Source organism: Homarus americanus, unplaced genomic scaffold (genome assembly GCF_018991925.1).
Source record: "Homarus americanus isolate GMGI-L3 unplaced genomic scaffold, GMGI_Hamer_2.0 scaffold53233, whole genome shotgun sequence".
Lineage (NCBI taxonomy): Eukaryota > Metazoa > Arthropoda > Malacostraca > Decapoda > Nephropidae > Homarus > Homarus americanus.
In genome coordinates this window covers 123,187-146,110 of record NW_024751660.1, presented here as the reverse complement: position 1 = coordinate 146,110, position 22,924 = coordinate 123,187, and the positions used below count along the sequence as shown (strand labels likewise).

Genomic DNA, 22,924 nt, shown 5'->3' with positions numbered 1-22,924 from the left:
AAAGTTGTCACTGAAAACTTTCACAAAAATATATATAATTCATCTGTGTTTCATTTATCTGTATTGAAATGTGTTATTGTTCATGTTTTTTGACTGGAAATACTACCTGTACTTCTTTTATACTAAATAATAATAATTAGTCATTATAAAGTTCAAACAGTAATTGTTCTCAAACATATACCAAAACAAGTTTTGCAAGGAGAATAATTATTAACAATTCTCTTACCCGTGTAATGTCGAGACTGGTGGGTGATGAGATTAACGGGGTCGTTATCACGGAAGCGGTGGACATAAATGGCACCCACGTGGCTGGGAGCACTGGTTACCATGTCGTACCGTGGTGCCATCCACTGAGCATGAACGGGATCATAAGTATGTAGGCCAAAGATCAGGAACCCTGTTACAGGATCACGAAGACCACCTTGGAAGTCCACGTGCAAGAGAAGATCGGGCTTTGAGTCACTGAGAGTGGCACCCCAGGGAGATCTTACAATTTCTTTTTTCAAAACTCCTGAGTCATCAAACACAGCTACTGGTGATCCAAGATGATCTGTGGAGACCCAGAGTTGATGTCTTCCCGTGTGTAGAGCCATGAGATGACCTCGCTCGTCATATTCTAAGGAATGTGTTTCGCCTGTCTTCGGGTAGTGTATGTGGGTGGGAAGATTTGGCCGGAGCAAGTCTGCATAGAAGAACTGGGTAACATTGCCATGGTCATCTTCCCACACTGCGAGTCGTCCCCGATGGTCATGTCTGCACCAGACTTTGTACTGTCCCTGTTGCCACGCAGACTTCAGATTTCCACGAGCACTGTATGAAAGATGGACCTCACCCTGCCTCACCACTGTACCCCCTGGGGAATAGGTGTTTAGTTCGACATCACCCCAGCCGACCAGTCTATCTGCCCCGTCATATGTAGCCGTCATTTCTCTCCCGCCCTCGACGACGGCAATCATGTTTCCATTTTTATCGTAACGGAACTGCCAGGACTCTTCTCCGTCCACGGCCTGTAAGAACCCGTCAGCTGTGTAGGTATAATTCGTGAGGATCTCGGTTGAACCAGGTCCTCGCCTAGATGACATCGTTGCAAGTCTTCCACGACTGTCGTAGCTATATTTCCTCTGGTGTACCAAGCGACTGCGCAAGGTTAAGGCCGCTTCGACAATACGTCCATGCGGATCGTAGCCTGTCACTCGTAGCATTGTTCTACGGACATCTTGGACGACTGTTTTATTGTGATATGAAGAGGTCACTTTCAAGTCTCCTACACTATCTAAGGTACCTAATATCACATCATATTTCATATCATAATCTGGTTGTTCCTTCCCATTGATTTCTACCTCGACTCTTCTTGGTCGAGCATTTCCATCATATAAGAATCTCAATTTTGCAGAATCTAAACCAGAATTTGGCCCAAATCTAACTCGCTGATCCTTGACCAGTCCTGCGTGATATTTATTGTCACTGCGCAGCTCAAATCCTCTTTCTCTGACACACACCGTTCGCAAAAGTCCAGTTTCTACGTGATATCCATATTCGACCGATCCATCGCCGAAAAGCTGTAAGTGCAAGCGTCCGCTTTCGTCGTAGTGGTAAATAACACGGTTAGCTTGATGAGGTAATATTTCTGCTAGTTTTCGACCATCGTCGCTGTAGAATAGCTGGTATGGATGACGAGGTGATCCGGGTGGTGTAAAGGTGAAACGATTGTGCAGAAGTGACGGCTGGACGTGGAAGGCATACTTGTGGCCTCGTGGAGTTGTTACAGCAGATAAGGCTCCACCCTCATCATGCTCGAGGAGGTGTTCAGCACCAGACGACACACTCACTTTATATGGCTGAAAGGAACATAATTAATAATTATCTTAAATGTGAATAAACTATCAATGCATGTACAGGTCGTCCCCGACTTACGACAGGGATAAGTTCTCGGACCCATAGTTTAGGTTAGGTTAAAGCCCATACAAAACAACAATAATATACCCATATATAACAAATAATGTAAATACTGTAAATAAAGAGATGTTAAACAATATACAGTACTATATAGTGATGAAAATAATGTAAAAAATGGGATTTTAATTAAAAAAAATCTTGGTGAATATATTAGGATCCCGTTCATAAGTGCGGGTGATGGTAAGTCGGACGGCCGTATCTCGGGGACTGCCTGTACTACATGTATATTTCTTTAATCTTGCTATCTTTTTCTTCTCATGATGCAGGGTGGCCAGGCAGAAGCCGATTCCTCATGTCTTACACTTAGCAAGTAATGGGTATCCCATCCTCCACCCCTTGACAAGATAAATAGTCCACCAAAGGGTACACTCATATAATGTACAGTATTCATCATATATTGGCACTAAAGGTATATTGAAACCCATTTAAAAATGCAACACATACCTTGCCACTAGATATATCCTTGAAGGAGTACATGACCTTGGAGCCATCTGCATAAGTTACTCCCTCAAATCTTCCAGTGCGGTCATAGGAATATTTTTCTTTCATGTCGCCCCATGACCAATGATTAAGCTGACCAAACCTATTGTATTCCATTTCTACGGGCAGGAAAGGTTGAGCAGGGGTCCAGCGCTGAGGTCGTCCGAGAGGATCATATGATACGTTGAGAAGAGTGGCACCCACTTCATTCAGAACAGCCTCAGTTCCAGTGTAGAGATCATACTTAAAGGTCAACAAGTCTTCACCATTCACTCTCATCTTCCTGCCCACCTGTACAATCGATACAAAAAGTGCATAAATATATTTGTATAAGTACTGGTAAATATAAGTTGTAGCAAGTGGAAGTAGGGACATAATTGTTAAAATTAAGAGCATAAGCAAAAGGGGTAAAAAGTTAAGGTGATAGAGGCAAGTAAGTTGTATATTGATTGTGGAAGAATGAGTAGAAATAAGAATGTGAACAGGAATGGGCTGAAAATAAAACTATGTACAGTCAGAGAGTAAAGTATCGTCCCAGCTTTGGCCAAAATACAATGAAACCTGACGAACCAGCACAGTGAATGATGCATAGTGAATATGGCTGAAGAAAATCATCAATAATGAGAGTAAAGGTTACCATTTACCTCTCAATATTTCCATGGTCAAACAAACCTATGTGATTATCATATTACTTTTCAATACATGTTTAAATAGATGATGAATATGCAGCCATCTGATATCCTTAGTCAGAAATATCCCAAGATGATGCACTTAATAGTATTTGCTATTAATTGTCTACATAATTTACAATGCAGTGATCAATACTTTACGTGCTAGAAATTATGGATTCATATTTTCTTTTCACTAAAATAAGAAACACCAACCTGTGTCACTGGTCCATTTTGATCACCAGTTTCCACAAAGTATTTCCAATCAAAGCTATTGACAAGCTCGTCTCCTATTTCTGTACGCTGCCTGCCAGACACGGGGAACAAGTGGGAGAGGGTGTGATCTTGTAGGAGTGTGTATGGGACTGTCTCTGTGGCAATGTGATGACCCCAGGGTGTGCGTGTCACGACCGATCCATCGGGAAGCTGGGCAGTAACTCTTGAGGCTGAACCTGAGGGATTAATTTGAAAAACAACTAAAAATAAGGAATACCCGATGGATAATTCACTACGACTAAATTATCTGTAAAGATTATTTTTTTAAGCGTCTGTCTCGGGGTAAAAATAACACATACGGTAAAGATCATAAATACACTCTGTACTGTATAGGACCATTCAATAAGCAAATGACAGACAGACTTACCAATGGTCTGTGTCACAAGTGCTCCCTTGATGAGCATGGTGACTGGTGCAGACCCATCGTGAGTCACAGTCACTCGAGCGCCTTTTTGACTCAAGTCGAATGCCAGGTCTATGACCTGACCTGAAGGTGTAACTGTGCGGGTCAGACGGCCGTAGGTGTCATAAGTGTAGACGTGAGCGCGACCCGTAGAATCCATCCGTGATCGTAATAGACCGGTGGCGCCATGATATGTCAAGGTCACATTATGTTTATCGGGTGTCACTAACCTCTCTAAGTGGCGTTGTCTTGTCATGTGCAGCCGACATTTCTGCTGGCGCGAGTTTTCTATCATGGTCACTCCTCCGGTGTAGTCACGGAGGAAAGACAAGCGGTTTCCACTGGCATCGTTGACAGTGGACAATTTACCATTGCTGGTATTAACAGTGTAAGCAAATACGTAGATGGTGCGTCCCGTGGGAATGCTGCGGGTCTCTTCGTGATGACCAAATCTGTTGAAGATGTATACCTCCTGTGTTTCTGGAGAGTAAATCTCATATTGACGCTGTGCATTTGGCTCTGGGATAGAGGAGGTCACAGAACGAATTCGTAGATTTCCTTGATCCAACACGTGCACGGTGCCGTCCGGGGTCACCGCAAGTGCCGAAATGGTCGAGAACACAGCTGTAGCAGCCAATACATGAGATGCATCAAAACAAAGACAACTTTCCTCTTGACAATTACATTTTGAATCGGCACCGGCAAAGTCGTGAATCCGTTCGTCTGTTTCAATTACACGGACACGGTTGATGCGTTCGTTGTCACTCTCTGCAATGTACAGGTCTCCATTAGGAGCAAAAGTAAGACTCTGAGGAGAACGTAGAGTGGTGTGAGCTGCAAGATCAGAAGGTACATCGTGGCCCAGGGGAGGACAGTGGAGAGGTCTGCCGGCCACCACTTTCACCTGCCCATCGTGAGTTAGCCGTAGCACGTGATGATCGTCCAATACATATAGAGAATCGTCTAATGGGCTGACCGCTAAGGCAGTGGGCCAACGTAAACTGACTTCAGACACGGGAACGGTCCCTTCGCATGGTAGCGGCCGCCAGTGTGCTCGATGTCGATGAGTGCCAATCACAGTATTAATGATCCCGTCAGAGTCTACGGCACGAACGTTGGTACCGTCGGCAAAGTAGAGAACGTCGTTAAAGGACAGAGCCATTCCTTTTGGATACTGGAGTTTAGCATCACGGGCAGGGAAGTTATCGCCGCAGCCAACTTCATCGCCGGGTAGACACCTCTCTCCGGACCCCACAAAAGGCATGTAGTTTTCCTCGGGTCTAGAGAAGTCATCTGGGTCCCGAACCTTCAAGATGAGATGGGCCTCGTGGTCACTAATGAAAACATCACCGGTGACGGGGCTGACGGCCAGGTGGTAGCGGTAGGACACTCTGGTCTCACTGCAACAACAAGAGTGCAATTGTTAATTAATCTGCTAAATTGATTAAATTATAACTTTATATAGACAAGTATTTTAAAAAGATTACAGGGTATTGGAATTATAATCTGGAACTGGAAATTCTAGTACTGTGCTGTAAAATATCATGTTTACATTATACCATTTTACCGAAAATGTTTTTTACATTACAAAGTGTTTGGCTGGTAAAATTTTAATTCGGCTCTTAGTAATTTGTTTAGGTACAGTAATCTTTAAAACTTTAGGTTTTAGTAATGTTCTGTTTGATATAATAATGTAGTACTGTAGGAAAAGCATTAAAGTCAATTTTAATAACGACATTCTCTCATTATCTATCACCACATACAGTTGTTGCTGGTTTACTCGAGTTCATAGCGCTCAGGGTTTTTTACTGTAAAATGAATTGTTTGTAAACGTTTTAAAATACTATTGTGGCTAAAACCTTGGCAGTGATTTGTGAACACAGAGTTTGTGGGTTACAGGTTAAGAAATGTGAAGGCAACACTTGGTGCCTGTGACACCACATCAAATCCTGTGACCCAACAGACAGCAGCCGCTCGTGTACTTGAATACCAAATGCTTGTGTAATGATGTACGATACAAGAAAGTAATATAATTTTTATGTAATGTTTGATGTAAAAAATATATAATTGTAATTAAAAAAAAATCTTATTCAATAAATTACCTTTAAGTACATTCCTGTAATACAAAATATTTTTGTGAAGCGATGTAGAGTAATTTTTGTAACTACACAACTGCATATATTCTGTATTTGTTACTGAAGAGAAAACACCATTTCTGCACGCATATTTTCTAATGTTATTAACAAATTTATGTATTTCACTATAATTCTAAAGGTACACTAATCAACACCAGTTTTAAAAAAATCCTTTAAGGAATGAATTTGCTACAAAGCCACTTTATGAAAACAGGTTTTACTGTACAGTAAACTGAAGATTTTAGCACAGCAGCACACTCTTCCTCCCAGTATGGTAAAACCTCAGACTTGTTAAAGAATGTGAAATGATTATCTTTAGTATTCAGTACACAAATTATTTTTTTATCTAAAACACCGTTCACCCCGAGCAGTGTTACTATGATCTTAATGTACTGTATTGGTAAACATTTATTGTTACTATATGGACTGTGTACAAAAGTACTGTACAGTGAAACTGATGGATCATATATTTAACTATGCCATAATGTGCTAAATTAGACAGCATTGTAGATCTCTCCTTCAAAAAGTTAAATCTCACCTTCAGAGAGTTACTGCTAAATCTGCTACTTCATGGAACTAATTATCTTCAGCAGTCAACATTAAAAGCTCCCTCACTGAATATGTTTAAAATCATGACTGCAGTTCATATTATACTAACAGTAATATCTAATACCAAAGAGAAGTTGAAAATAATGAAAATTTACTTACCTATTTTCATATTTTGTTACAATGGCAAGTTAATGATAAAACATAGTAGTGAGTGACAGCCACCAACACTCTCCCTAGGTCATTGTAATCATCTTTTATTCTTTATTTTTGTCAGAGTATTTATAAGTTCTACATTAATCTACCAAGGCGAGTTTTTATTTTCACTTACCGTATATACTCGTGTGTAGTTCGAGTTTTTAAGACCAAATTTATAGACAAAAAATTGGGGGTCGACCTCTACATGCGTAATAGTTTTGTTAGGTTGAACCCGTGCATGATGGGAAGGGCGAGGAGCAACTTTTAGCTTCAGACATGAAAAATATTTACCATTTACTGCCAGTAAACAATGAAAACGTAATGAAAAGTTGTGCAGTTCCTTCAGCAGATGAAGCTCACCAACTTACAATAGGCTAAATTACCTTACAACGTGCTTTCAGTAGTCTATGTTGAAGTTCTTAGCACAGGCTAACTTATCATATCATATACGGTATCGCAGTACTCCTTGATCTACAAAAAATACCAGTAACAAAAACCTTTTCGATATTTCACACTTAACATAATACCCGGTAATCCACCGCAACCTCCTATTGTTTACAACGATGCATGATGCACCACCAGCTGTTGCGTTATCAGCTAGACGGTACACGTGTTTTTCGAATCGTTTTCAGTTAAAAAACTATTACATCACATGTATATTTTACCTTAACTGTGCCTGAATGAATATATTCTCGGAAATAAATAGTAGTTTGGCTGAAACGTGATGTATTTTAATGTAAAATAGGATAAAATACATGACGAAAACAAAAGATTTTACCTAACCTTCCGATGTTCAAGAAAAGTTACTCTTTTTTTTTCAAAAGTTTTCGGTTAAAATACTGTTATATTACAATGATATGATATACAGGTAGTTCTGCTATAACGCGATAATTGTGTTCTTGTAAAATATCGTGTTATAGAAAATCGCGTAATAGAAATAACAGGGCTTATGGAGAAAATAGGGTTAGGTGCAGATTACTCGAAATCGAAAAAATTTAGTAGTTAGCCTAACACAAAGGATAGCACAGTCTAAATAAATGTTACATTCATATCTAATAATGAAATCATACAGTAAATTTAACACTTTACCTTGAAAAAATATGAATGTAACTTGATGGGGGAGAAGGGTGATTTTGAGGTTGATAACATCGAGCTTCTCTTCAAGTGTTATATCCTTTCTTTTACGATAATCACCGGGAATTCTATCATCAGAACGCTTTTTGGAGATATTCTTCTTTACCATATTCACAGTTAATACCACAAAATTGGAGAAATAGTAAGCAAAAATCGCGTTATAGCAAACAAGCGTTCGCGTTATACAAATATTGTTCCGAATTCATAAATCGCGTTAGAGCAAATTCGCGTTATCAAAACACGCGTTATAGCAGAACTCACTGTAATGCATTCACGGAAATGTAATATTTTTGCTGAAATGACGTACGTATTACTTTGGAAAGTGGGATAAAATCGTGATGAAAACAATGACTTTCGCTTTCTTTCGTTCAAAAGATGTTACCGTAATCGCTTTTCGAATGGTTTTCAGTTAAAAAACTGTTGTATTACAATAATATTCTATCCTAATTGACTTGAATAAATACTATGATACCATATTTCTGAATATTTTCATTAAAATCCATCAAAATAATTTTCCTTGTCATCGTCTTAAGCACCAAACAGCTCCTCCCAGTCTTCTCCTTGAACAGGGCTAGAGGGTACGTGTTTTTCGAATCGTCTTCAGTTAAAAAACTGTTACATCACATGTATATTTTACCTAAACTGTGCCTGAATGAATATATTCTCGGAAATAAATAGTAGTTTGGCTGAAACGTGATGTATTTCAATGTAAAATAGGATAAAATACATGGCGAAAACAAAAGACTTTACCTAAGCTTCTGATGTTCTTGAGATGTTACTCGTTTTTTTAATAGTTTTTGGTTAAAATATTGTTATATTACAATGCTATTCTATTCATACTGTGCTTGATATAATACATTCACGGAAATGTAATATTTTTGCTGAAATGACGTACGTATTACAGTGGAAAGTGGGATAAAATCGTGACGAAAACAATGACTTTCGCTTTCTTTAGTTCAAAAGATGTTAACGTAATCGCTTTTCGAATGGTTTTCAGTTAAAAAACTGTTGTATTACAATAATATTCCCTCCTAATTGACTTGAATAAATATTTGAATGGAGATATACAATATTTTTTTTTAAACTACCCACATTTCAGTGTAAAGTGTTGTAATAATAAATGGTAAACAATTTGCCTTCGGCACTCGGTGTTTCAGGCACGGTGAGCCTCAGTTTATAAGACGTAGAGCGTTTTTACTGAAGGTTTTGTTGTTCCATTACCCTCAAAAACTTGGGTCGACTTATAAACAAGGTTATATCATAAATTAACGATTTCTTGGTAAAAAAATCAGGGTCGACCTATAAACGAGGGGGGATTATAGACGAGTATATACGGTAAATGTCCATCACTGTATATTATTTCAGTACAAAAATTCTATTTGATTGTGTCCTGCTAGACTTTCTGTATCTCAACAAATTCTGAAACACTGCACCTGTCTACTGAGCTTACATTACATTCTATCTGGTGGTGTTATTCCAGTGTTAATTCAATCCGAACGTATTTATCAGACAATCATCAATATAGTCTGAAGATGGTCTAAATGTATGTGTGTGTGTGTTTAATATTTTATTCAGCTCAGAGGGGACACTGAAAACAAGAGGTTAGCAGACTATTTCTATTAATCCTTTCATGAATGGGGATGCCACTTTTACTATTTTATTTGGGTAATGCAAGATGAGTTTATTCACCTCAGAGTATAAACCCCAGACACAAGGGGTTAATACAATGAACATTTCTCGAACAGAATACCGTTATACAGTACAGTTACTTACTTCAGCCTAACCATAGTCTTCACTGTGTTATCTGGCAAAACACGTCTAATCAAGTTAAAGTCTGCGATGTAGAGTGATCCATCAGGACCCGAGGCCAGAGCTGCTGGAGTCAGAAGGCGTTGCTTGTCTGCAGGACCATCACAAGATCTGCACGACACTTCTCTTTGATGACCGTCTCCCATTAATGTTTGCAAGACTCGTGGCTTCTGCTTCAGATGCATATTACGGCCATCACCCTTTTGTAGAATGCCTGATTGAGAGAAATAAAAGGATAACAAATAAGTGGATAAATAAATGGCAACATAAAATTCATTTAATTGTAAGAGATCGTACCTAAACAGAAATACGACATTTATTACTGGAACAATTATTAATGAGGGCTGCTATAATCTGTAACTAATAGCACACTATATTTTTACACAATTTCCATTAATATTCCTAACAATCTAGCATAACCAATACACAGGATTTTTCAGTAAATATTTCAGGTACAGTACAGTAAAACTAATGCATCCTCACTAATTAAAGGTGTGACAGCTATCTATAGCAGACATGTTTGAAGAAAATTAATGGTACTGCATGTAATTGAATGCACAGTACTTTAATGTAAGAAATGTGGGATTCTGATGCAGTACTGTAAACAGGGGTAAAAAATACTGCACCCTATATAAATAAATAAAACAGGTGTGGTAAACTGTAAAAAGTATAAAGTTTATGAAACTAAACATGATCAAAGTGCAAGCTTACCAAGAACAAAGGTAGGTTAACTTACAGGTTGTGAATGGATTATAAACTGTACAATGTACTAATAGGTTTATTTTTATGTGAAATATTATGCAATGTATTATAATCAGTTAAGCAATTTATAAATATTTATTTCTTTACTTTTAGTAATTTTTGATAATTTATGGCATAAATTTTGTGATTCTATGTCTGGACATTTACATGATGCCTTGTGGATAGAAGCAAAAACAATCTTAAATTATCTCTCAAGAGTATATCAGGTACAGAAACACTCAATTTCATATGCAAAATGTTGAATAATACAGAGTAACTCGCCTTCATGGAAATTGTATCTGTGGTGTATAGAGAGGTCCCAGCTACCAATATAGGAGATGCTCATGTCATGTCCAGACACTTGGGTGGTTTGTGCATCCCATATTATTTGATCACAATTACTGTATGCGAACCCGACCTTCACAACGGCCCATGTGACACCATATACACGCTGTCTGCAAAGGAAAAATGAAAAATTAGTAATGCTTGGGAGTTTGTAGTTTTTATAAAATCTGAAAGATGAAAGTGAACCTGATGCCTGGGTCTCCTAAGCAAAGATATCTTTAATACTAATTAAAAAAAACTGCTATCCAACACCATTTAAGGAGTCTTACCTGTACACATTGAGACGGTTCCATGCATAAGTAAACTTTATATCTGGGTCGGCTTCAAAAGTTTTTTCAAAGAGGATTCCTTCGATGGTGATCCTGAGATGTATCCTGCGCAGGGTCTCGGGGATGACGGAGGGTGTTAGCTGCAGTTGGATGGTGGATTCATACCCCAGGGCCCTGGTGGAATGATAAACACTTGACATACAATACATACATGGCATCACCTCCAGTTCACAATCATTAGAGAATAAATCCTACTATTACAGTATACATATCAAGGGTTCTCACACTGGGGTTCACAAACCACCAGGGGTACACACCAGGGTTTCCAGGGGGTACACGGAGGGCTGGCAAAAATCAATATAGAATATACTAATTTCATCAAATTTAATTCATTAGGTGATATAAATTTAATGTTATATTTACAATATGGAAAGTAGCTTCTCTACAAACAACAAATAAGTTTTAACACTGCCATTCTATACTGAATTAGTGTTAATGTAGTACCATTCTATATTCAGTGTCTCAGTAATAGGGGTATGGGTCGATGGTCTGATAACTCGGGGTACTGTACTTGGTTACGAGATGTTTGAGAACCCCTGAAATCAGTGAATAAAAACTGATAATTATAATTTAATAATTTTAGAAAGGAAGGTGTACTATAGTGCCTTCAAACTAAATTGAAATGTTCTTCAATAATACAAAAGTTTATGAATCACTCTCCAGGGACATTTGTACAGTATATACAGGTTGACAATCTTTTATCCGAAATCCTTGGGGCCAGAGGCATTTCGGTTTTCGGAATTTTTCGGTTTTCAGAATGGTTAGGTATTTTTTTTTTTTTTTTTTTAATGTGTATTAGCCCACCCAGGCATAGATCACTGACCCACGTTGGGGCCTGGGGGTCGAAAATATAATACAAATTATAATAATAATAATAATAATAATAATAATTCATAGGTCTAGGTCGTGTTTCTTTACTGTATTATTATTTTATTATTACAGTACAGTATTATTGTTATTGTTATTATTATTATTATTATTATTATTATTATATTTTTGTATTATTATTATTATTATTATTATTATTATTATTATTTTTATTATTATTATTATTGCAATCATTATTATTTTATTTTGGTGTATTTTTATTAAAATTTTTATTTACTATGGATAATTATTATTATTATAATTATTATTACTATTACATTTTTGCTCCCCCAGGCCCCGATGTGGGTCAGTGATTTGTGGCTGGGTGGGCTAATAATCCCTGTAAAAAAAAAAAGACAAAAAACTTTCGGTTTTTAGAGCTTTTCGGTTTTCGGATAAAGGGTTGTCAACCTGTATCTATTAGAATACCTGTACACTATTACTAATAAACAAATTCATACTTATACAGAGACTTAATGATCAAGAACTTCTAATTCAAAGCTGGACAAAGAGTACAAGGAGAAAGCATAATCACTGCCATCAATTCTCCAAGACAGTGGACTACAGGTACACCACCGATTTTCTGGCAATGGATGGTCCGGCACCTCTTTTAATCCGGACAAAAATCCCACGACCTCCAGATTAGTTTACTGGATATACTGTATTTAATCCCAGCTATGGCTTCAAAAGCAAGTACAAGTGTCAGTGGTGGTATAAAGCATAAACACCAGTCCATATCGATACAAGATAAGGTGGAACTCTTGAGAAAACTTGAATGTGGTGTTTCGGTGTGACAGGTGTATGGTCTGTATGCTATTGGATCGTTAACTGTGTATGATATAAAGAAGCAAAGAGAAAAAGTAGTGAGATTCTATGCAGAAAGTGATTCCAAGAAGCAAATGTGCATTAGAAAAACATTGAGAGACAGTAAGAGTACTGAACATGTTTGTTTAATTTAAGTTTCTAGCAGCCATGGTGCTTTAAATATACCAGGAGGTGTATAGCTAGTGGGTCAGAGGTGTATTGCTTAATTATTATATATGACCTCTATTAATCCGGCAAAACGGATGGTCCGGCAAGGCTCAGGAACCAAAGGTGCCGGAAAATCGGTGGTGTACCGTACTGTACTGTACTTACTGTATTTGTAAAACTTATTCCATCCTTTAAACCTCACCACTTTTTACTTCCTCTATCTTTTAATTATTTAAAGTACAATAATTCTACAAGTAATATTTGACACAGACCTGGAAGAATGATACACCAGGTGGAGTCCAGTGCCAGGGATGTCAAGACTCTCTTGCACCACTTGAGACTCTGTCAAGATGGCTGAACATTCAGGGCAGCCTCCCTGGAAACCGTGTTTCCATGTGGCGAGAACAACAGGCTTGAGAGCATCGTAGTTGTGGTCTGGACAGGGTGTTGGTAGCGGGGGTGGTACAATATCCGCCATTGTCATGACAATCGTGTTTGTAACAACAATCTGAGGAGTAAAAAATTATGAATCTCTCACGGTGTGAAAATAATCAGAGATCACCCAATGGTGTACACTATAATGCACGAAAAAACAATTTAACTGTGCCTTCTCAATTGCCATTTTATATGAATGTGCTGTGAACAAGACATGCTTATCTAAACTTATACTTGGGTTCATTGTGCAAAATAACACAGAATTCCATTATATTCATCTTAAAAAGTGTTTAAAGTGACTAAGTAATACGTACTGTATTGAAAACTTTCCAACAAATATTTGTAGATAATTCAACAACACAATTTGCTATATGAAGGCCATTATTATGTATTTGAGAAAATTCACGAACAAAACTTATATTAACAATTGGAATAACTGAGAAAGGTACAATACAATATTGACACAATCATGAATAACGAACCTCATTCCAAGGTACCCAGACGGTCTCGGTGACAGGTAAAAATGGTGACTTGCCAAAGAGCAATCTCACAGCACCTCCTCCATTGACCATGAGATCAAACCATCCCCCAGGACGTGTAAGTGTGAAGCCCGTGTCTGCTGGCCGGTAGTGCGAGACTCGAACGCCTAGCAAGCCAGTTCCTCGTCCACTGATGACACGTCCACGAACAACTGAGGCACGGCTGTTGGTCCAATGTCTTACAGTTATTTGTAGGAACATAAAAACAATTGAAAAGTATATTCAGTTTCTTAGGAATGTCGTACAATATACACCAGGTATATACAGTTTTTAACTCTAATGAATATAAGGATTCAAGGACACAAATTTATACTGGGAATCAATTACAGCTTGAAATGTATGATGCATGTACAGTATATCCAACCATCAAGTTAAACAATTCTTAAAGGTAATTATACAAAAGAACTCTACATACTAATTGCATTTCAAACAAACCACTGGGGAAGATTCTGCCTTAATGACCCATAACCTTAAAAGTCAGGTGCAAAATTTATGGAGTTAAACATTGTCTACTTAAACCAGGATGTGAACAATTAGAAAACTTTAAAAAGAAAACAGATCCACACAAAATGCCATATATAGCCACAAAAAAAACCAACTAGATATAATAATAATAAAAAAAAAAAGTTAAAGTATCAAGCAAAAACCCAAAGCAGAAACATGAAAAAAATCCTACAGTACTTACAAATGCCATAAAAAATATTACTTCCAAACTCTAAAAGGAATAATAACAACAGAGGTTAAGAAAATATTGACATGGAGGTACAGTACAGTAACAGTATATCAGTACAGTGTAGTTCAAGAGGCTCCACCGGGGCCAGTCAAGGGTAATGCTGTGTAAGGATACTTGTAATGTCGCCTGTTGTGACTTTTTTTAATAAATGCCGTTTAATACTCGTTTGGACATTTACGTGCCTGTGTGACAAATGCACTTAGACACCATACTGTCTCTCTTGTTACAACTCCTTATAAAAAAAAAATTCAAGGCAAAACAAAACCAAAACACATTAGCAAAATGTAAAAAAAAATTCAATAACAAATAAAATAAAAATATGGGGAGTGCATTCATAGTTAATACCATTCCACTACAAAATATAAAAGATAAAGAAGCACATAGACTACAATACAATAAATTATAAGGAAGCAGGCGGGCAGTGCACATCACCATAGTCAGTCTACTTCATGCACAGGAACACTCACCTCTCATTTATGAAAATCCTGTGCATGCTGAAGGAAAATAGACCATCTGTATTAGTTAAGTCAGAGGCAGTCAGTAAGCAGCATACTGGAATACTAGCCTCATCCAGTAGTCTATCCAATTACTGTACTGTACTTGTTGCTAAAAAATTTATGTACTTGTACGCACAAATTTGATGATGTAGAGGACGTAAACTGCTTAGAATTACAATGTATTAAATCTTCTGCTGCAGAAAAAGATATGAACAATTCTTTCTTTAAAATCACTTGGAATTCTCATGTCTGTGCCTTATTTTAATGTAATCGCCAAACCACGAAACTCTTGAATAGACTGAACTCAATCAATTTTATATTAAAAAAACCACAAATGTTTAAATAAGTTTAGATAATACCCCAAAAGATAAAAGGATTGATCACTAAACTAAGATTTAAAACTTGTACGACAAAAAGGCTCCACTGAAATTCAGGCTTGATTATGGAGAAAAGTTAAAAAATAAAATTAAAATAATTTAAATAGAGAGGAGCGGTTTAAATGCCAGATAGAGACTAATAGACATATACGATTATAAATGGAAAGACGGTATGTAAGTATTTCATGCCAGGGATTTAATAATGAGAGGTATAAACCACCAACAGCCAGACGCAGCTTAATGACATACTATGTATACACATACTATGTATACATTACCTGTATGTGTGTATACGTGCGAGGATTTTGTGTGAGTGTGTTTTTGTCTGTATATGTGCAAGGGTGTGCATGCAGTGAGGGTGTGCACACATGAGTGTGTATGTGTGGGTGTGCGTGCATGTGTGTGTGTGAACACAGTTGTATTTAAGAGTACGTGTGATACATACATTTGTGTACATATAAGAAGACAAATATGTACAAATACAGTATGCATATTTGTTTAGATGTACTGCACAGGCACAGTATATGTATAACTTGTACAGTATTACCAGTAGAAGCAAACATCACTAGGAAGCACAGTGACAAACACCCACATTTACCAACAGATTACAACAATACAGCACTTGTAACAAAAACACTGAATCAAACATAGACAATATTACAAACAACTGACTGATACAAGGATAACACAGACACTGTAGAGAACACAGTACATATTAACAGTCAACATTACAGAAGTGGGAATAGTAAACAAGTGCCTCTTATAGTATATGTTACATCAATGGAACAAGACACTGCCTCTGCTGGTCAGATAGGATGGAGAAGAGGGAGGAGGTTGGTGACGAAGTTGGGAAGGAAGTTAGAAAGGATGCTGGGAAGGAAGTTAGAGAAAAGGCTGGTGAGGAAGTTAGAGAGGAGGCTGGTGAGGAAGTTAGAGAGGAGGCTGGTGAGGAAGTTAGAGAGGAGGCTGGTGAGGAAGTTAGAGAGGAGGCTGGTGAGGAAGTTAGAGAGGAGGCTGGTGAGGAAGTTAGAGAGGAGGCTGGTGAGGAAGTTAGAGATGAGGAAGTTAGGGTGGGGGACGGGGAACATGTTGGCTGAATAACATACAAGACGAAAGGGTGAGGAGTATGATTACATTGTATACGGAGGATGATTGGTGGGGGAGGGGGCGAGACAATCAGGTTAACATACAGAGACCTAAAGGAAAACATACAGGGAGCCGACATCAACATTATCTAAGGAACCGGTACACACAATGTAGTTTTTTTTTTTTACCATCTGTTGATTGGACACTCCAGCTTATTTTACCAGAAAATTAACCACCCCATTTCTACCTAGAGGAGTTAGGGTGGGTTAGCTTACATTAAATTAGGTTAGCATTAGGTAGGTAGTAGACAGCTACCAAACAGGGAGGTACTACCGCCTGGGAAGATATTGGATGCATAATGTGCTGTCTAATGGTAGACCCTGCTGCCATATGGCATCACGAAAACTGTGACCAAGTCCCAGGTTGATGATCTAACTTTCTGCCTCATTTACACACAATTGCAGGGTCTCAATTGTTTCTTTTACTATAGACAACACAACACAACATACATATATCGTTTCTCACTCTTGATGTATTTTTTATTTTTTCATTTTTCATTTATGATTATGATTATGATTATTATGATTATTTTTATGATTATTATTATTATGATTATTATTATTATGATTATTATTATTAGTATTAGTATTATCATTAGTATTTTATTTATATTTGTTTTAAAGATTTATATATTTTTATTATTTTTTATTAATAATTATAATGATAATAATAACACAAGTTTATTATTATTATTATTATCACTATTATCATTATATTTTCACCCCCCCCCCCAGGCCCTGACGTGGGTCAGTGACCTGAGCCCAGGTGGGGTAATCCCCGTAAAAAAAAAGGGTAGGTTGGCATTAGATTAGTTTAGTCTTACATCAGGTTCGGTTTGCATTAGGATGGTTAATCTTCAGGTGAAATAAGCTGGGGTGTCTAATCTTCAGGTGAAATAAGCTGGAGTGTCTAATCTTCAGGTGAAATAAGCTGTGGCTTCTAATCTTGAGGTGATTTCATATTTCTCTTCAAATTAAATAAAATGGTAAAGACAATTCATATTTAAGTTATTCTTTTCAGTACAGTATAACTTCTGTTTACTAAACTGACCAAATTTCCATTTTCAGAAGCAAACACTAAAAAATATACCCAATATCAACACTCAAACCAAAAAGAGGCCATCTGATATTTCTGGCAGGCGAAGTTCTGGTGGAGCCAAGCAGGAAAAACAAGAGGCAAAGTTAGGCGAGAAAAAATCCAACAAATAGTGGACCTCGTTAAAGGATTTGCATGTGAATGGGGAACTCTCAGCACCGCTCACCCCTACACCAGGGTATGGCACCTCCCCGTTACTTCCCATCATCTCTACAGTCTTTCAAAAGCTGAAATGTGTGCGAGAAAGACCAAAAACAAAAAGGAATTCACTGAACTTCTTAAACAATAGCTGAAGATGGATTAGAGAAGATAAACAAACATTATTGTGTACTTTACTGGGATTCATGATGTACTGTATACAACACCATGACTATATCTTACATTAGGTATCTCAACCACACAAAGAAACTAATTGAAGTAACTTATTTATACTAAAATGTCGACAAGATCTTCAACCATTCCATCACATGTTAAAGAAATGACCGGAATTCGACTAAAATACACAACTGTATGTACTTGATCTCAGCTTCCCGAAACCTGAGCAGACAAGTACTGCACAAGAGCAACACTGGAGTATAATATAACACCAGTGACAAAACAACAACCAGTTCCTATATGCTTGTGCTGGAGTAACACATACTGTACCAGGTTTAATATGATTGACTGACACCAAAGGCTTAACACACGAACGATCACAATCAAAGAAGCACACATTATACAAGTCACTTTGGTCATAAATTAAATAAACCATTAAAAAAGAATCTTTATAAGGCCACTTTACCTCACAAGACAACATGTAGTATTGTAGTATATAACAACCCCCTCCCCATAACTAGCAATGAACACCCATACCTGACTCATGTAACACCTGCCTCACCCCCCCTCCACTTGAAGGAGTTGATGAAACCAAACTTAACCTCATTTGCAAAATGAATATCACAATTAGCCTAATTACTAACTCTTGACGTTATATTAAACTTCCGCTACAGTAACTCAACTCTCACTGCAAGGGGAGGAGGCAGGTAAGAGGGGTAGGGGGCATGGAGTGTATGGGTGCAAGGGAGACAAGGGGGAGGGATAGGTGGGGTTGCTAGGAGACAAGGGGAAGAGGTAGACAAAAGATTCCCTCTCTCTCCAGCTTCTTCTATGGAAGAGGACCATTACCTTAGGTTAGTTCAACAGATCCTCAACTTTCGAAGACTCCTATGTTGATCATTTTTACACATTAAATCAAGATGTTAAAATCAATATAAATGGCACCCTTAAGTTATGATCTAGAGATGGAAACCTTATTTATTTTCAAGTTAATACCTATGTCTCCCTCACAAAAAGTTTGTCAAACACATTAACTGGGTAATTTAAGCCACATAATAGAAATAGCAGTCAAAATGGCCCTCTGATGAACCCCAGACAAAGAGCCATATTGATGGTTTAATATGGAAAGAAAATCAACTTTATCATCTCTACGACTCCAGCATATACCGCCATGTAGTCTGGTCTTCCTCAGTGCAGATGTTAACTGGTGGGAGGCGAGAGAGACATTTCCAGGTGGTGGTGTCACATCAATGGGTGGGTGAAGTGGGGTGGGCGGGGTGAAGTGGGGTGGGCGGGGTGAAGTGGGGTGTGCGGGATGGAGAGGGGTGGGCTGGATGGTGCTCCATTGCACCACGAAATAAAGGCTTGAAGGGCAGCCGGTGTTCTCCTCGCAACGCACCTTAATTAACCTCCTTAAACAGACCCTCCCAGTCTTAATGAACTTATGGGAGGGCATGAACCAGCCAAGCATCCACCTTCCCCTGCCACTACCTAAAAGCTTCCTCCTACACCCCTCTTGCTTCACAGAGATGAGAATGACTGCACTCTTGCTTCAGGATGAGAATTACTTCATCCTCTCGCTTTCACAAAGAGAATTAATTCAGCCTCTTGCTTCACAAAGGTGGCTTGCTTTAGTTTCTTGTTTGAAAAGGACAATTACTTCATTCTTGCTTCACACAGACGAAAATTACATTTTAGTATCTTGCATCACAAAGACAAGAAGGAAGGAAGGAAGGAAGGAAGGAAGGAAGGAAAAGCCCACAACCTCCTTAATCTAAACAGGACATTAACACCTCGACTCGGTCTATTGTCCCCTGACTTCCCGTGTCTGCTGTGGTGGACGGGGTAATTACCGGGTGGTGAGGTGATCCACAACTACCACTTTCACCACAATCACCACCAGTCACCACAATCACCACCACCAGTCACCATAATCACCACCACACCCACTACCACCGTCAACGATACACCATCACCCTGGCAGACCACCACCACCACCACCATCATGAATCAACAGCTATAACCATCACCACCAACCACAACAAGCACCATCACAAACGTCCTACCACTACCACCATCTACAATATAATCAGCCACCACCACTACCACAATCTACAACATAATCAACCACCACCATCTACAACAAAACAGTCAACCATCACTACTACCATCATCAACCACTACCATATACAACATAATCAACCACTATCAATCACCACCACCATTCAATACCTACCAGAAATAGAGCTAGAAAAAAAACATCAAAACAAAGAAAATAAGAAACAGAATTAGAAGTAATAAATGATAAATTCTTCAGAGCGGGAACACAACACCTGCATCCCACCTGTCACTCACCACAGGGCCTGACTAACAGATTCTCAAACGTCTACCTTAACCTTCCTTCCTTGATGGGGGTGAGACGACTCTTCTTTCTAGTTCAATTAAGTTACTACAGAAAGATGGAATTCTCAGAGGTTCATAAATGTTTTAACTACAGTTCCATTAAGCTATGATGAAAAAGTTGGATTCTCAAAGGTTTGTAAATGTTTTAACTGGAACCATTAAGCTACGATAAAACGATAGATTCTCGTAAATTCACACATATCATAAGTTTCCTTTAGCTACGGCACAAAAATGTCCTCTCTTTCGTTTGTGAGTTTAGTTTCTTGCTTAAATGAAGACGCAAGAATGCATTGATCTGACTCGCAATTACTACAACACAACGATGGATCCTCAGAAACTCACTCGTAAGGTTCAAATTCTTCCCCCAGGAGACACCACACCACAACCAACTCAATTAAACTCAGACATAAAGCCGGTGTCCAAAATAGCGTCAAAATTGCACCGAGACTCGACTTTAACTGGACGCCTTCCCATATCCTCTGTTAGAACCCGGGAAAAATTAACGCATACGAAATCTGAGAATCCTATCCCAGTTCCTTTAGGGATTAACCTCCTGTGCTCCAGTCCCAAGACACCCGACCTCATCCACTCGCCTGGGTTAACACTGTGTTGGCCCGAGTGAGAGGAGAGTAGGAGCGATTAGCGGGGTGCTAGAGCAGATTAAGTCGGATACGAGGGAAGTAGAGTTTGGTGTTGGAGTGTTGGTGTAATTAAGGTTTGTATGGCGGGGAGGGGAGGAGGGGGTGTGGTGAAGAGGAGGAAAGGGAAAGAGGTTGGGAGGGAGGGGAGAGGGTGGTGGTGAGGAGGAAAGTGGGAAAGGGAGTGGTAGGGAGGAGAGGGCTAGCGAAATGGGAGCTAGTACCATAGGGGGCTAGGGAGATGGAAGCTAATGATATGTGGGCTAGTGACATGGGGATCATGGGGATAGTGACATGGGGGACTATTGACATGGGGGCTAATGCCACAGGGGCTAGTGATATGGGGCTTGTGACATAGGAGCTAATGCCATAAGGGGGGGGGGGGCTAGTGAAGAGTTAGTCATCATGCACTACTGTACACACCACACAACAACAACAACAGTATCCAAAATAAAAAAAAACCAGCAATTTCTAAATCACGAAAACTAGTCATCAAGAGCCCCTCCTTCACCACCAACACCACAGCAACAAACACTTCTGCTCAGCTACATCACAATGTAAGCTCTACGTACTGAACTATTTAAGTTTTCTCGGAATAAAATAATAACGATGTAGAAATAAAATAAATGGAACCTGAAAGTAAATCCATTAATAAACAACCTGAGGGAATAAATAAGATTATTGATTTATTTTTGCTCTGTTGTTAATAATAATAATAATAATAAGCAGGTAAACATTCAGTATATTTCTAACTAACATCGACTAAACAGCCCACAGCGTTTATATACTGTACAATCGTCCAATGAGGTGATGTTATGGTTTTCAGTATGATCAGTTCAAACACACGTACGTACACACATACATATATATATATATATATATATATACTACATACATACACGATAAAGGTTTCTTGTGAGTGGGGGAACCAAGAAGTGTTTGCGAAATTAAAACACAATACAGGAAAATAATGAACAATAATTTTACACTACTACAACATACAGTACAGTACTTAGCAGAGGCAGTACCGACACACACTAGGGCAGGTCACATGCCACGTCCATCTGACGAAGCAAAAAAACAAAAGAAAGAAAAAAAATTCTGCCTTTCTACCCAAAATTGAGGAAAAGTGGAGAGGGAGAGAAAAAAAAACATCTGAATTTATTTTTTTCCAACATAAAATCACTCGTCACACTTAAATGGTTGATTCGCAGATACTTTACAAGTTACTTGACGTTTGCTTAATACTTTTTTAAATTGTGTTTTTTTTGTTAGTATCTAAGGTTGTGCTTCAGTCTTAGTAGGTGAAGGTTAGCTTGTCATATACTGTACCAGTCAATCCTTCATCAGTCACCACAATCCTTCATCAGACATCACAATTCTTCACCAGTCATCACAATTCTTCATCATTCACCACAATTCTTCACCAGTCATCACAATTCTTCAACAGTCACCACAATCCTTCATCAGTCACCACAATTCTTCACTAGTCATCACAATTCTTCATCAGTCATCACAATTCTTCATCAGTCATCACAATTCTTGATCAGACATCACAATTTTTCACCAGTCATCACAATTCTTCACCAGTCATCACAATTTGTCACCAGTCATCACAATTCTTCATCAGTCACCACAATTCTTCATCATTCACCACAATTCTTCACCAGTCATCACAATTCTTCAACAGTCACCACAATCCTTCATCAGTCACCACAATTCTTCACTAGTCATCACAATTCTTCATCAGTCATCACAATTCTTCATCAGTCATCACAATTCTTGATCAGACATCACAATTTTTCACCAGTCATCACAATTTTTCATCAGTCACCACAATTCTTCATCATTCACCACAATTCTTCACCAGTCATCACAATTCTTCAC

The 22,924-nt window shown here is 38.3% G+C and overlaps 1 protein-coding gene across 4 annotated transcripts in view; it reads right to left on the bottom strand.

Moving 5' to 3' along the window:
- Positions 1-22,924, bottom strand: part of LOC121854708 (teneurin-m-like) — an 82,153-nt gene that overhangs the window by 4,321 nt on the left and 54,908 nt on the right. For 2 of the 4 annotated variants that reach the window (XM_042349439.1, XM_042349440.1), the window contains exons 9-18: positions 15,034-15,060; positions 13,777-13,996; positions 13,132-13,367; positions 10,961-11,134; positions 10,629-10,801; positions 9,570-9,819; positions 3,748-5,183; positions 3,321-3,556; positions 2,401-2,727; positions 227-1,838 (exon numbers count right to left, since the gene is read on the bottom strand). In XM_042349439.1, the coding sequence (XP_042205373.1) occupies positions 227-1,838; positions 2,401-2,727; positions 3,321-3,556; positions 3,748-5,183; positions 9,570-9,819; positions 10,629-10,801; positions 10,961-11,134; positions 13,132-13,367; positions 13,777-13,996; positions 15,034-15,060 (4,691 nt within the window). The remainder of the gene's footprint in view (positions 1-226; positions 1,839-2,400; positions 2,728-3,320; positions 3,557-3,747; positions 5,184-9,569; positions 9,820-10,628; positions 10,802-10,960; positions 11,135-13,131; positions 13,368-13,776; positions 13,997-15,033; positions 15,061-22,924) is intronic. The other 2 variants (XM_042349441.1, XM_042349442.1) reach the window with 1 other exon arrangement.